The following is a 16488-nucleotide window of genomic DNA, read 5'->3' as shown; positions in this document are numbered from 1 at the left end:
ATAGAGAAGTGGAAACAACCCAAACATCTATCAACAGATTGCATAAATAAACTGTGGTATACACATACAAGTAATATAGAGCAATGAAAGTGAACAACAGTTACAGGAATTAACATGGATGAAACTCTAAAACATACGTGAAACAAAAGCAGCTAGAAAAAATATATATACTGTATGAGTCCGTTTATATAAAATTCAAAACAGGCATAATTAAGTCAGAATAGTGATTGCTTTGGAGGGAAGGGAGAAGGTAGTGAATGACCGATGAATGCAGGAAGAGAGCTCTGAAAAGCTGCCTATGTTCTATTTCTTAACTGAGTGGTCGTTACGTACATCGACTTATAGTAATTCACTGAGCATTATTTATCGTGTGCATTTTCTGTATATATTAATATTGTGATACAATAATGAAAGGTAAAGCACCATATAACATTAAAAAATAAAATCAACTGAATCACAGTAAAATTAGAGTACCTGAACTTTAGAGAGTAATAATTTTTTAAAGACTGGGCATTTGATATAAATATTAAGTTTAAGTTCAATCTCACTAGCAATCAAGACATATCAACTGAAACAAAATGATAACATTTAATAGTTAAACTGGAGGAAAACTGTCTAATTCCCTTCTCTAGGGAATATTCTGTTCATACCTATTGACAGAAATACAATTTCCTTCCTTCCCACTTTTCCTTTTTAAAAAACTTTCCTTCACAGCACTGGAGAGGGTTGCTCTATGATCCACAGGAGAATAGTGCTACTGTGGTTCCTGAATTTCCAGTTTCTAGTTCAGTCCCCTTGAGACCTAAATGGGTTCTAAGAGACACTCAGCCCTATATCCTTCTAATAATAAATTTGTTTTGCTAAAGTTTTTTTCTAGCAACCAAATGACCAATGAATAGAACACCTTGATATAGGATAGGCTACAACCACATTACGTAATAATTCTGTTTATATGAGAAGTTGAAATTGGCATCACAAATTGTTTTATCTGACCCACAAAGTGGTGTTTTTTTTAAGTATAAATTACATGTTATGAATTGTAGTCTTCCTCACTAGACTCTGCCCAAGCTCCTAGGAGACAAGGACTATATCTTACATACCTTTGTTTACCCAGTGCTATGCTCCAGGTCCAAAAATACTTGCTGAATGAATAAACAAACTATGCCAATAAGGTTTCTATAAAACTCTAAAGCTCTGACAATTGATTCACTTCTGAGAAGCAATAACAGATTTTAAAATCCTGGTTATCCCATAGGGAAAACAATAGTGACAATACACATTAAATGACATTAAAAAATTCATGCCCTTTTGCCCAGTAAAGCAAATCCTTAAAATGTAAAATAAAGAAATAAATCAAAGGAAGAAAAATTGTATGTATAATAAATACCACAATATTATATAGTGAAAAGAAATGAGACTAACAATTATGATTATCACTTGAAATCTGCCTCTGTCATACACAACCCTGCTAGAATTCTTCAACAAGCCAGGGAGACAATCTATGTATGTCAAGTGTACTCTGGTCATAAGGATCTTAATCCAGATGGTACTTGTTCCCTATTCTTGACATTGAAACAAAGAAGAAAAAATTTTTAATTCTAAAGCATCCTTGTATCTAAATATACTAGTAACAGTTAACACATACTGACTTGTTAACACGCCACAAATTTCTCATTTAATTCTCACAACCTTATGAAATAGTTACTATCTCTTATCTCATCCTACAATCAAGAAAACCTAGGAATTCACTGGCAGTACAGTGGTTAAGACTCCACGCTTTCACTGCAGGGGGCACGGATTTGATTCCTGGTCGGGGAACCAAGATCCCGAAAGGCGCATGGCCAAAAAAAAAAAGCATTTAAAAAAAAAAAAGAAAACCTACAGATGCATGGAGAGGTCAAGTAACTTACTACAGTAAGTGGCAAAACCTAAACTGATATCCGGAATCTAACAAATATGTGCTTGTAACTACTTCTACATAATAATGCTTCTAACATAAGGTACCAATATCTAAGTATAAAAAACTAAGTATAATGCTGTCAACTAGGTCAGAGAAGTAGGAGACACTGATAGGAAAGAGGAGTAGGGGGCCAAGAGCTTGCCGAGGACTGCCATTCATTAGCCTTTTGGGTTTGTTGTTTAAAACTATAAAATGAAAAATTTTTAAATAGTGAGAGAAATGCCCGGAGAAAATATAATAAAGCATTTGATAAACTGGATTAGATACATGTTCAGTATGAAGATCGCAACCCTTTGGTTAACTGCAAGGCACTGTGTTAATAATATTTAAGCCCAGTAATTCCTAGGATGAGGTGAACCCCGCCCGGTTCAAAAATACATGCCTATCTCATGCATTGCTGCTATATGAGTGGAACACAATTCTTCAAATAATAATTTGGCAATAGTTATCAAAAGCCTTTAATTGTTTTATACTTTTTGCCCTGATAATTCCATCACTGGGAATCCTCTTCGGGGGGTGGGGGGAGCTTTTACTCAGAGATATTATATCAATATCTATTGTAGCCAAAAAGTAAAAGTATAAAGAAAAGAAATAACCTAAATAACTAACTATGGTAGTTAAGATGTTTTTGTTCACCATGATCCATTCCTCAGGAAAACTACCATTCACCTAATTTGTGTGACCTTCAGCGGTCCGTCAATCATGGCTTTCTGTGGATTCCTCAACTCACTCTACCTACAGCCATAGTGGCTACCTTGCTGTACGTCTCCCAGGTACCAGTGACTGGTTAAGGAACTGACAATCATAATACATCAGCATCAACCCAGAAGTGACATGTGGACATTAGGAAAAAGTTTTGTCTGTCAAGTGTGGTTGCTAAGCCAAAGGTATGTGACTGGGCTCCAGAAGCAAGAGGCTAGAAGAACCCAGAAATGGAGTCAAAGAGGCTCAGTGACATTATTTGAGATGTTGGATCTAAGCTGTTTCCAAAGCCATTCCATCCTCCTCCACACATACAATTCCCAGTTACATGAACCAGTAAATTCCTTTTTTAACTTACCAAAGCTTGTGTTAAGTTTTTATCACAGGTAAGCAAAAGAATCATGACTAACACACTACCAAAAGAAGAATGGTTAACTAAATTAGAGTACATCCATTCAGTATCCCTGTGGTTAAAATTCAGTGGAATAATGCTAACAGAATAGTATAACAGTTAAGAGCATGCACTCAGGAGCCTAGTCTGAATCCTGACTCTGCTACATATTCTCTATGTGTCCTTGGGTTAGTTAGTTAACCTCTCTGTGGCTCAATTTCCTCATCTGTAAAATAGGGATACAATAGTACCTACTTCATGACTGTTAGAAGTAAATGAGTTACTATTTACAAAGTGCCTAGAACAAGTCCTATCATTAATAAGTATATGTATCTTTTAAATAAATGAGATAAGCAAAAATATATATACAAAGTTAACTAAACCATGTAACTTCACTGATGTTTTTTAAAATCTGTGCACAGAAAAAGGAAAAACTATGTTTTTAAAAAAGCAAAAATACCCTATTTGTCAAAAAAAAAAAAAGAAACATGCCTCAGGTCTCATGAAAGACAGGATGAATCTGATTGGCCTCATGCAAATCCCCCTGACCTTCTCCAGAGGCACCATATTCACCATCAGACAAGAAGCACATACATAGTGTCAAGTGTGGAATTCTGAAATCACAATGTATGACATTTAACACAATACCAGCAAATACCAGGTTAAAGTTTAATTTAAACCTAGAAGTCATTTCTCCAACTAAACTAGTTTCCAGGGAAAGGTACAACTTTATGAGCAGAACGAACTCTTAATAATCCGTATAAATGAAGGAGAACAAATATTATGTCAGCCCCCCAAACCACTCATATTTGGCTTTGCACTGCATCTTTGTAGCATACAAGCATTTTAACTTAAATAGAGGTATAACCTGTCTTCGTGAAATTCACAAAATTTCAAACCTAATAGCGAAGCCACATTGAGAAGATTTAAGTTTCACAACCTACCACCTATTTCAGATCTGCATCTTTCTACATCATGCTTTGAATTCCTATCAACCCTTTCAAATTCTTTCTCTCATTAGATACACTAAATAATACATGTTACCAAGGGATCTGTTTTGTATGCAATAAGGTAATTAAAGCTTTAAGTGTTTTAAAAAATACTTCTTATAAGATGAATCAGATTAAGCTTCAAGCTTCCTTTCCCTGCCATATTGAATACTAATAAAACTCAAACATCTGCCACTAAAGCATCTCAATTTTGTTCAGAGCCTCATGCACCAGGTTAAAACCCTCCACAATAAGTGGACTATTCCTATATGGACAGTCAAAAATTCTCCATTCAAATTCTAATGTTTATTTGTTATTGCTGTGGTGAGCGTATGAGGTCAAAATATTAAGATAAATGGCATCCCAATTTAATTATTAAATATGAAAGTAAGATTTTTCATTAGTATACCTCTAACATTTTCCATGAAACGTAAGATCTGTACAAATTGGTTTTGGATTTTTCTTCTTTTTAATCTTATCTCCACACACATACAAAACTCATGCAAAAAAATAATAATGACAAAGTTTACCAGTAAACTGAATGAGCCTAAAAGACTGATTAGTAAATTAAAATATCTTAAGGAAAAACTAAGAAATTACCCAAAACTAAATTTCCATATCTTAGGCAATATATCCCAGTGGTTAAAATGCAGACTTGATTCAAATCTCAGCCCTAACATTTACTACTCTGTGTCATACCGGGCAAGTTTCTTTACTTCTCTGTGCTTTGGTTCCTCATCTGTAAAATGAGAATGATAACTGTATATACCTCACAGAGTTACGAGAATTAAATGAATTAACATGTACAAACAATGAACTTTAGCTATTATTGTTACCCATTATCACTCTCTAAAATATAACTTGCCTATGAATTACTAAAATGAGTATCTCCCTGGGTCTGAAATACGTGCATATTAAGTATACAATCACTCCGTTTAAAAAAAAAAAAAAGCTTTAACAGATCTTCAACAAAACTTTTCGTTAGGTGCCACCTCTATAGAGCAGCAGTCCCCAACCTTTTGGTACCAGGGACCGGTTTTGTGGAAGACAATTTTTCCACGGACAGGGGTGGGGAATGGTTCAGGCGGTAATGCAAGCGATGGGGAGCAGCAGATGAAGCTTTGCTCACTCAACGCCACTCACTTCCTGCTATGCAGCCCGGTCCCTAACAGGTCCCTAACAGGCTGCAGACCACAGCTGTAGCGGTCTCCCGGGGTTTGGGGACCCCTGCTCGAGGACATCCTACTACACACTGAGAATATGGAAATGAACAAAACATAGTCTCTGAATTCAAGACCTTTCTGTCTAGTACACAAAAAAATAAAACTATAATAAAAGGTAGTATGACAAAGGTGCTATGAAATAGACAATCCTATATGACACTAAGGAGCAGAGGAATCTAACTCGGGGGGAAACAACCCAGAAATAATTTCTGAGGAACAATCACCTAGTTACTTCACTTCAGGGCACCACATTATTATTTATGTAATTTACACAGCTTTTAATATATTCATAACAGTATTTTAGAATATAGATCATTAAAAAGACAAGATCACCTTGCATACTACTGCTTACCATGCTCATAAATAAACTTAAAAATCTTTTGGTAATAATGAAGATGAGTATCTTCTCTTAACAAATTATAACATAACCTTGAAAAGGTCACATTGCTTCTTCAAGAAACATTTCTTTCACCAATAAATAAAAGCTACAAACTTTCCTCCAGTAAATTATAATTAGTGCTAATGTCAAACAAATAATATTTTTGAGCTGTTAGAGAACTCTGAAGGCTTCGAATTCAACTCCCTCATTTTACAGATGAAAAGGAGCCACAAAGTATAATGGAGAAAGCACTAAGCTGAAAGTCAGAAAACTGAATCTTGGTCCCACCTCTCCTACAGTAAAAGCCTGGGCAAATTATCTAAGTTTCCCCATCTGTAAAATGAGAGGTTTGGATTCATTTGCTTCCAAGGTCCCTTTCAGCTCTGTAATTCTCATTTTATGAAACTGAAGCAGAGAGATAGGCAACTTGCCCAAAGTCACCCAGCTAGTTAATGGCAAAATTGGGACTACACTTGGATTCCAATTATCAATGCACTTTCTCTTCTCTACCATACTACTTCTCCTACTTCACCATTCCTCTAAATTATTCTAAGATTTCTGGAAATTATTAAAGAGCATGAAGGAGTTTATTAAACTAAATGACTTAATCCTATGGCTCTTCTATAGAAAATGAGCTTTAAGTCTAAACGCAAGAAATACATGAAGTCTCAAGCTATGTCACTTACTACACTTAAGTTGACCCCAAGAAAGTTACAGGAGTTTAACCTTGACTTCCCAGCACCTAAAATCTAACCTTTCAATACATCTCACAGAAGAAATTATGTTCCATATTAAATTAAAATATGAATTGCTATAGGTAATGATAGCTATTACATGCATAATTCTCTCAATAAGATGAGAATTTAAATTCTTCACTTTATGTTCTGGTTTTATTTAATATGCATTTTTAAATTCAAGAGAGATCAATTTAAACGCTTTGCCTTCATGCATCCTTTTTTCAGACTCTCTAGCTTTAAAACCATTAGATTAAACACATTACTTCTGAAATCACATACACAATTACAAATGAAAGACTATACAGACTGCTGACAGTTTCTCTTTCTGAACTGAAAATCAGCCCCCCACAGCATTCTAAAATTCTGTGCCCAAGTATATGACAACTCTACTAAACTGTATCGTAAGCAGCATCTGATTCCCTAAAATGTCTTCAAAGTTTATTATATTTCACAGGGAATTCATCAGGATTTCAAGACTGACAGTGTTGATTCCAGAAAATACAGAAAAATCCTCAGAGGAAAAGCACAATAAAAATGCAAAAGAGTAATAAAGTCAATGATAGTTTCATGCTACTGACTTAAGAGAATATTCAAAAACATTCATGGATATGTAAGTACAGTTTAACTATATTTACGAATTTTCAAAGAATCACAGAATGTTTGCAATTTTTAACTGGATGGGACCTTAAGTCACTTAATCTAATAGCACACGAAATAAGAATCTACAGAATTTATCTCTACCTCCCCCAAAAAAGTCTCCGTAGTTTGCTTTAAATTCTTTAAAGCAGTTCTTTCATTGCTGGCCAAGTCTAGTAGTTATACAGTTTTTACATTCTTCTCAATAAATGATGCTGAATTCATTCTGCGCCTTCCTAACTTTCACCTGCTGGTCCATCTTCTATAACAGCATAATGAACACATTCTCTCTTCAATTTATGTGATTGAAATGCCTGAAAACAGCTATACTTTTTCCCACCCTTTAGTGTCTTCTTTAGTCTAAATGTATGGTCCACAGATTTCTTGTGGGTCCTGAAGACACTTCCGGGATAAAATGTACTTCCACATCACAAGTACCTTTAAAAAAACTGCCACTTGTTGAATTTTGGTGTAATATCAAAGAATAACTTCCAAAAAGACTATTAAAACAATTCTTTTGGGCTTCCCTGGTGGCGCAGTGGTTGAGGGTCCGCCTGCCGATGCACGGGACACGGGTTCGTGCCCCGGTCCGGGAAGATCCCACATGCCGCGGAGCGGCTGGGCCCGTGAGTCATGGCCGCTGAGCCTGCGCGTCCGGAGCCTGTGCTCCGCAACGGGAGAGGCCACAACAGTGAGAGGCCAGTGTACCGCAAAAAAAAAAAATTAATTCTTTTGCAACTACATATCTATGTGAAGTTGGATTCTCTTCACATGCCTCAATCAAAATATATCTCAACAGACTGAAAGAAGAAAATCCAGCTGTCTTCTAGTAAGCCAGAAATTAAAGTGATTTGTAAAAATATAAAACAATGCCACCAGCCTCACTGAAGCGTGTTTTTGTTTTAATTTTTGGCTGCATTGGGTCTTCGCTGCTGTGCGCGGGCTTTCTCTAGTTGCGGTGCGTGGGCTTATCATTGAGTGCAGGTTCAATGCAGGCTCTCATTGAGTGCAGGCTCAGTAGTTGTGGCGCATGGGCTTAGTTGCTCTGCAGTATGTGGGATCTTCCCGGATCAGGGATCAAACCGGTGGACCCTGAATTGGCAGGCGGATCCTTAACCACTGTGCTACCAGGGAAGTCCCCTCACTAAAGTTGTTGTTTTAGACTATCTTCATTTTAAAATTTGTTAACATGTAATCAGATTGTTATTGTTAGATAAATATTTTTGAAGTTATTTCATTTCAAATACAGTAAATATCAATAGACATAACCCACATAAATAAAATCTCTTCCTCAATAATTTTTAAGGGAGTAAAGGGGTCCTGAGACCAAAAAGGCTAAAGCACAGCCTATTTCTCAGGGGCAGATTCACAGACTTCTAACTATCTTGGATTTCCCTCTCTCCTCTAATATGTACATATGCCTCTGTAAGGGAGGCACCTACCACATATCTATATATTCATGAGCTAGAATCCTTAAACATACAACCCTGTCTTGCTCCAGCAGGTGACTTCAAGAAATTAAAGGGCCATCTGGTACACTTAACTGTTAACATCTCCCTACAGGTATTACTCAATCATCTGGAGTCAAATACTTTAACTCTTTTGTCTAAAGGATGCAGTCTGTAAATATGGAAACAGAGAGCAAGTTTATTTAAACTGCAATATTATCTTTTTGACCAAACTACTTTCATTATTTATATAAAAGTAAAGCAAATTATTCATATCTGGCAAGATGAAACAGAAAAGCCAAGTCTTTTGTATAACCATTTATTTGACTCTTAGCAGTAACCCATTCAAAAGTACCTATGTATTGATATGCAAAAAAACCACCTGCTCATCTAGCCAGTACACACACCAGGTTCCTCGGAAACAAACCTGACCTTATTTGAAAATTTAATTTAACTTCCCACATCCTTATTCACAGATTAGAAGATAAAGTGGGATAGAGAATTTAGCCACAGGTTTAAAAGACCCAATGTGCAATCTAGAGCTACACTGCTGAGCACCTCTCAGAGAATTTTAAGATTGATAAAGGAAAAGGTTTGGCACTCCAAGGGAAGAAAGAAGTCTATACTATATCATATAAATTCCTAATTCTTATGAGTTAGGCTTATAGATACTTATGGAACAACTTTGAAAATAGCCCATTTTCAAAGTAAAGTTTGCTTAAAAGGAGTTCTTCACATATGTAACTTTATATATGTACATATACATATGTGTGTATCTCTTTTAAGTTTAAAATTTTCTATTATATATTACATTTAATTTGCTCCACTTATCAAGAAACAAAGTTTAGGGCTTCCCTGATGGCGCAGTGGTTGAGGGTCCACCTGCCGATGCAGGGGACACGGGTTCGTGCCCCGGTCCGGGAGGATCCCACATGCCGCGGAGCGGCTGGGCCCGTGAGCCATAGCTGCTGAGCCTGCGCGTCCGGAGCCTGTGCTCCGCGACAGGAGAGGCCTCAGCAGTGAGAGGCCCGAGTACCGCAAAAAAAAAAAAAAAAAAAAAAAAGAAACAAACAAACAAAGTTTATTCTCTCCTTGATACATACACTCAAGTTCCATTAATAGTAATGGTTCTTACTATCTATCAGTCACCAGCAATCAAAGCTCTCAATTTACATCACTTTACACAACATACTAATGTTACTTGGAAAAGATGCAAAGCACTTGTTAAAATAAAAACTGGGATCACACTCAAAAGAAAATGTTTCCATCTTGATACCTAGGGCTTCATATATGCAATTCCTATTAGCGTTTGTGAAATCTGAAACTATAGCTTCAAGATGAATATATATAATCCTAGAGAGAATTAACAGTTTTAACTTACTTCCTGGTTGGTCAAAAAAAGCAATGTACCACTGTCACCATACAGGTACTTGGGTGTGAAGTATAACTTCCACAAAAGCATGTCCTGTTATTTCATTAGTAAATAGAGACACACTATTCAGGTTACATAAAAATCCAAACTGCTGGACAAAATTTCTGGTTATTTGGAGGGTCAAGCTAAATTATTCCAACCCCTGAAAAATTTAAAACATCAGGAAAATTGCAGAATAGTATGAAAATTTTTTAACTAGAGTTGCAGTAACCTCAGAAACTCACAATCTAGATTTTTCAGCCCCCAAATTATTAATTACAGATGTTACAGATGAGCAATTCAACACTATATGCCCTCAGTATCTAGCACAGTGCTTAGCTCACAGAAATGGCTCAGCAAATATTTAAGAAATGAATGAAAAAAAGATATAGCCTTAAAAGAGTCTTTCCCAAGACCATCATTTACTATCACTCATTACATATCATTCCTAACACTATCATTAAGCATCTTAATGAAAGTACAGACAAAAGTAAAAGCATGCTAAAAGCACCAACTGCTCTGTTTACAAAATAGATTTTAAAACATTCATTTACAAATTTTCAAATGCAAAAAGAAAAATCTCCAGGTGTACTAAATTTGAGTGAGTCAATAAATAAACTTTTATCTTCTAATAATCAGAACTCAGGGTTGGGGGTGAGATGGAAAGGAGAAATGTCATGTCAATGTATTCAGCATGCTTAATGGATGCCATAAATCAAACCTTCCCCTGAATTTTCCAGAGCAAATTCATACCAATCTTTGAGCCTATTGTCACTTTCACACATGCTCACAGGAACAAAATGACAAAGAATGCTGTGCCTGAACCACTGGATTCAGGGCACAAACCACTTGATTAACAAATGTCAAGGCTCTGAGTCGTAAATATTGACAGATATTTTCAAGATAAATTAATCCCACCGACTCCTGCATAAATCAAAGCTCCTGGTATCTTTAAAGGATTCACTAGACTACTGGACTTCCAGACGTTTTTTCTGAAAATGTGGCTACAATCTCCCTGTGTGACACAACCGGCGGTGAACAACCCATTTACCAATTGCTGATGAATACCGCTAAACGTTTTCCAGACAAAAGAGCGTTAAACGTGATTCTACGCACATTTATTCTTCCCCCACAATTCTCCCAAATTTCATTTTATGTCGTATACTTAAAGTTAAATACAGCAAGTTGAAATTTTAGTCAAAAGCACTCCGATGTCTTACTAGCTGTGTAACTGCTACATCTGGTGGCAGCACACTTGCATGCAAGAAGCCAGAAAACTTAGAAAACAATTGTAACCGATCTGGTGCGTGTTTGCAGTAACCTTTACGCAGATATTTCCCACAAAACCCACGACCCTGTCAAAGAACCGTAGCCTACTTGCAGTAGAGAGAGAACGCACAAACACGCAGGAGATGATGGCGAAGCAAAGTTGCAACCATCTGGAGGGATGGTTTTAAAAGCCTGCCCACGAATCAGTCTGTCGTTTAAACTGCTCTAGGAGGCCAGGCAAGGGATCAAAGTCGGCTTTGATAATTTCAGAGGCTCCCCCCAAAGGGCAGAGACCCTGCAAACGAGAGGCATCCTCCAGGTCCTGGGCAGCAAAGCTCGCAGAGCGGGGACCGCCTCTAGGGGAGGAGTGCGCGAGGGAAGGGGAGGGGGCTCGAGGATGAATGCTTCACCAAGAGGGAAAATCCACCAGAGACCCGAGGCCAGGAGGTTAAGAGTACTGAGTGTACTAGCAAATGGAGCAGAAAGGGGCTCGCGTCCGGGGTCAGGCTTCCCATCCCAGCAGGACTGGCTCTTAAGAAGCCCAGGCGAGTCTGTGCGCCGCGCCTCGCTCCGGCCCCTCCAGCGCGCACCCCCTCGTCGGTCTTCTCAGCCACCCGCGAACCACCACCCACACACGGAGCACTACCTCCCTGGAGCCGGGAGGCCTCGAGTCCACCTCGCCCCCTCCCCCACCCCGGGGTCGCAGGAAGGAGACGCGGGGGCGCGGGGACCGCGGCGCAGGAGGGGAGGCCCGCGAGCGGGCGCGGGCGCGACGGCGCTTACCTTCCCTGGGCCTCCCGGATGGCGGCGTGTGATTCAGCAGGGACCTGGCCGCCGTCGCCGAGCCCGGGGTTGGAGACGTGGAGAGCTGGGACCAAGATGGCGGCCCCTCCAAACTTCCACTGCTACTTTGGACACTCATCAAGCTACTTTCTGGGAACCCGACTCCCCCCCTGCGACGGCAGCGGCGGCAACGGCAACGGCACCGGCACCCGCCTCCGTCATGGCGGGGGCCGCGCTGAGGGCGAGCGAGAGAGCGAGGGCAGGGAGGGGAGATTCAAGGGGATGGGGGAGGAAACCGAGAAGGGGGGAGGTGGGGAGGGTAGAGGTGAGGGGAGGAGAGGGGACGGGGAGGAGGAAAAGGGGGAGAAGTGAGGGAGCCGGCGGGCGCGCCGGGGAAGAGGCAGAGGGAAGGAGCGCGGCGGCAGAGGTGTCGAGGGGGCGCCCGCTGGGGCCGGGGTCGGAGAGCGGGCGAAGCGCGGGCTGCGCCGGCAGAGAAGACTTCCGCGGGCGGAACCTGCCGGCACCTCTGCAGTGCGTCGGCCCCCGGCGTCGCCCGGGTGGCGGCGGCGGCGGCGGGTGGTGGGTGGCGGCTGAGGCGGCGGGGTAACCTCTGCATCAGTTACAGGCGGCGGCGGCGTCACGCGCCGCCTGTGCAAACACTATCGCGAGGCTCCTGCGCCTCCGGTAGCGGTGGCGGCGGCGTCGGCCGCGGGAGCAGGCTTGGGGGAGGGACTGCCAGGGGTTGGGGGCGGGGGCGGGGGCGGAGGGGCTGGGGAGGGAACGAGCGCGCGAGAGAGGAGACGCGGGCGCCGGGCGCTGCTGGCTCACCAGCGGATAGCAGCGCTGCGCGGGAGCCCGGCCGACCGACTGGCGTGCGCGGGGGTGGCCTCCCCGAGCCGGCCGGAGGGAGGCGCACCCGCACGCGCCCCCGCCGCGCAGCACTGGCTCCCGCGCCCGATCCGCTGCCACCTGACTCCCCCTCTCTCTCGCGGAAGCGCGCCTGGCTTCCGACCCACACCCAGCCTGGAGAGAAATGCTTCTGCTCTCGCTGGGCTGTCGTTTCTCAGGAGTTCGATGCGATCATTTCTCAAAATGGAACTGAAAAGTTGAGAGTCGCGTCTTTCTTGCCCGTCTGTACTGTGCAAAAAAACCGGTGTGCCTCTCCCCGTCTACAAAATGGGAGTGATTATCGAATAAAAGAGCTAAGAAAATAAGTTGGGGGGGGGGATGGAAATAAAACTTTATGAATGTTTTCCAAAAAAGAAAATCTTTACCGGTGTTCTGCGCTGTTATGTGTGGTCTAGCATTTCTTTGTTTTAAAACAGTAGGTGGGAAATCTAAGAAAATTTTGATCAGCGAATTCACATATTTAGGGAAACTATCCAGGGTTCATCTTGTAGAAGAGGGCATGGTTTCTAGAAAGTTCCAGGGCCGCTGCTGAGCCCTGACTACAAAATCCTAAAGCAAATTGCAGCATTTGCTGAAATTTATAGGTACAGTGTAACTTTCTACAAACCCACACACGGGCAGACACATCAGGGATTGGGCATCTTGTACATAAAGGAGCTGTCTAATAGTTCAGGAAAAATACAAGGCGATTGCTCTCTTTAAAAAACCAAATTGAATAGAACACTAAAAAGATTATGATATACAGCAGTTGTACTGGCACGAGGAAATGGCATGCAGGGGGACAAAAATGTCATTTCTATTTCTTATTTTTGTGACTTTGCATTTCTCATAGTAATGTTTTGTTCAGATAAACTGTCATACTAGAATAGAATCTTGGTTGTCAGTTATCTCCAGAGGTAATTTTAGTTTTCTTATGCTTCAGATTCTTCAGTGAGCTTTTAGTAATGTTCTGCTTTTCAAACTTAAGAGGGACATCTCACAAATTAAACAATTTTATTATTTTTTTAAATTATCTATTTAGGCTGCTCCGGGTCTTAGTTGCTGCACGCGGGATCTTCACTGCAGCACGTGGCTCTTAGTTGTGGCAGGCATGCAGGATCTAGTTCCCTGACCAGGGATGGAAGCCGGGGCCCTTTGCATTGGGAACACAGGAGTGTTACCCACTGGACCACCAGGGAAGTCCCCTAAACAATTTTAGCGAGATATAATAAACTACACATATTTAAACTGTACAACTTGATAAGTTTTGATGTGTATACAACCCTGAAACTATTTATAAAATCAAGATAGTGAATATGTCCATCAGCCTCCAAAATTTCCTCTACCCCTTTGTGGTTCCTCTTCCCCTACACCCCCATTCCCAAGTAACCACAGATACGCTTTCTGTCACTTAGATTAGCTTGCATTTTCCAGAACTTTAGATAAATGGAATCGTACGGTTTGTACACTTTTGTCTGGCTTCTTTTACTCAACATAATTATTTTGAGATTCATCTACATTGTTGCATTTATCAGTAGTTCATTTCTTTTTACTGCTGAGTATTCCATTGTGTGACTATACCATTCACCTGTTGATGGACATTTGCATTGTTTCCACTTTTTGGCTATCATGAATAATGCTAGTATGAACATTTGTGTACAAGTCTTTGTGTGGACATATGCCTTCCTTTCTCTTGGATACATATCTAGAACCTTACCATTAGATTTTTATACCAAAGCACATTAACCCTAAGGCAAAACAAGAATTCCTATATGATAGGTAATAGGCAACTGTATGCTCTCTCAGTATTTTAAAAGAGTAAGCTTAGCTGATTGTGGTGAAAAGAGCACAGGACAGGAAGGAAGTCAAGAGGCCTGGGTACTAGTCTCAGCAGGTAACAGTCCTTCTCTATTCAATTTCCTCATCTATGAAAAAGAGGTTAGAGTCACTAGGTGATCTCTAAAGCTCCTACCAATTCCAAGACTTTATATGGAGCTCAGCTCCTCTCGAGAGTAGTAAACAAAACCCGACCAAAGAGATTTGATAGTAGGTTATCTTCCTCTCAACCCTCCCCAGAGCCTCAGGTTACCTTTACACCAACCCCGGTTACATTTTATGCAGACTGACTCCTTTTATTTTAAATGGTAACTAGAGGATCACAGCAAATAACATAATCCAATTACTTTCGATTTATTTTTGTTACAAGTGCTGCCTTGGAAAGACAATTAAATGATTGGTTCCTGCTTTCTTGTAGCTTATAAAGATAGTCAACACTGACTTATAAAGAGGCTACTGCCAGCAATAGGGAGCTACTTAAATAAACCGTGGCTTAGCCTGAAAATGGAATGTTATGCCATCACTTAAAATCATGTCTTTGAAGAATACTGAAAAGGATGATAAAATTTTCATGTATATTGTAAGAGAAAACATGGGTTTGATCCCGATTTGTTTGTAAGTATGCAAAACAAATGACTGCAAGGTTGTACCCCAAAAAGTGCATGGCTAGCCTTGGGCTGTAAGATTGCATAATTATTCTTTTCTACTTTCTGCTTTGCCAAATTTTGTACAATGAATCATGTATTTCTTAAGTAATTTAAGCATAAAAAGGGCCTGGGGCTTCCCTGGTGGCGCAGTGGTTGAGAGTCCACCTGCCAATGCAGGGGACACGGGTTCCTGCCCTGGTCCGGGAAGATCCCACATGCCGTGGAATGGCTGGGCCCATGAGCCATGGTCGCTGAGCCTGTGCATCCGGAGCCTGTGCTCCGCAACAGGAGGGGCCACTACAGTGAGAGGCCCGCGTACCGCAAAAAAAAAAGGGGAGATCTAAGCCCTGATCTATAGGCTAGTCATAATTTACAACTATGTTTATTAGACTCTTTTCTATTTATATACCATAGTAAAAAATATTTACAAAGCATCCAATATTATAGATATAATAAATTATTTTTATACCTCTTAACATTTGATTCCTTCTAAATTTGAGGAAACAATTAATGCTTAAGTCTCTTTCCCCCAAACCAGTCAGAAATGAGCCCAGAGACTGGATGAAATGTCCTTTCTTAGTACTCCCCCATACAGGGGGCTGCTGGAGCCAGTTCATACCACCCAGAGAGCAGATTGTACAAGTCTCTCCCTCAACTCAGAGTTCAATGATGTCACATTGGTAGCTTGAAACTGGTCATGGTAAGAGTATTTACAACACCAAAGTCAGCAAAATCTACAAATCAAGGCTTCCTCACCAGCACACCACTGCTCCCACAGTACATAGATCATTGCCTTATTATCCTCCATTTCCCCGCCTTGGCTAAAAGCCTAGGGAGGGCAAGGACCTTGTCTGTCATGTTTACAGTTATAGTCCCAACATCTAGCACCTGCTTGGCATACAGCTGGTGCTGATACATATTTGTTGAGCCAATCAATTACCCACAGAGCTGGTTCACAAGCACCTGAGCCCCCTGAGCTAATCTCCTTGTAAACAACTCTGTTGGCCATGCTAGCAGAGGAAGAAAAGGCCAAATACTCCCCCACCCCCTCACACTTTCACTTCATTGGCCAATGTTTGTGATTTGATAAAGTTCACTGACCTTGTTAGGGTTGCCAGATGAAATATAAATTTTGCAAGGGCCATACTGATACTAAAAAGTTATTTGTTGTTTATGTAAAATTCAAATG

General features: G+C 40.6%; 1 protein-coding gene across 3 annotated transcripts in view; it reads right to left on the bottom strand.

The window, feature by feature from the left end:
• TLK1 (tousled like kinase 1) overlaps positions 1-12216 on the bottom strand; it is a 150669-nt gene extending 138453 nt beyond the window's left edge. For 2 of the 3 annotated variants that reach the window (XM_067741565.1, XM_067741566.1), the window contains exon 1: positions 11929-12216. In XM_067741565.1, coding sequence (XP_067597666.1) covers positions 11929-12067 — 139 coding nt within the window. In that variant the 5' untranslated portion in view covers positions 12068-12216. Of the gene's footprint in view, positions 1-11253; positions 11455-11928 lie in introns of those variants that run through there. The other variant, XM_067741567.1, reaches the window with a different exon arrangement.
• Between the last annotated feature and the right edge of the window lie 4272 nt (positions 12217-16488).

The sequence above is a fragment of the Pseudorca crassidens genome, chromosome 6 (assembly GCF_039906515.1).
Source record: "Pseudorca crassidens isolate mPseCra1 chromosome 6, mPseCra1.hap1, whole genome shotgun sequence".
Classification (NCBI taxonomy): Eukaryota; Metazoa; Chordata; class Mammalia; order Artiodactyla; family Delphinidae; genus Pseudorca; species Pseudorca crassidens.
Note: the sequence above shows the minus strand (reverse complement) of the source record. Positions and strands in the feature narration are given on the sequence as shown.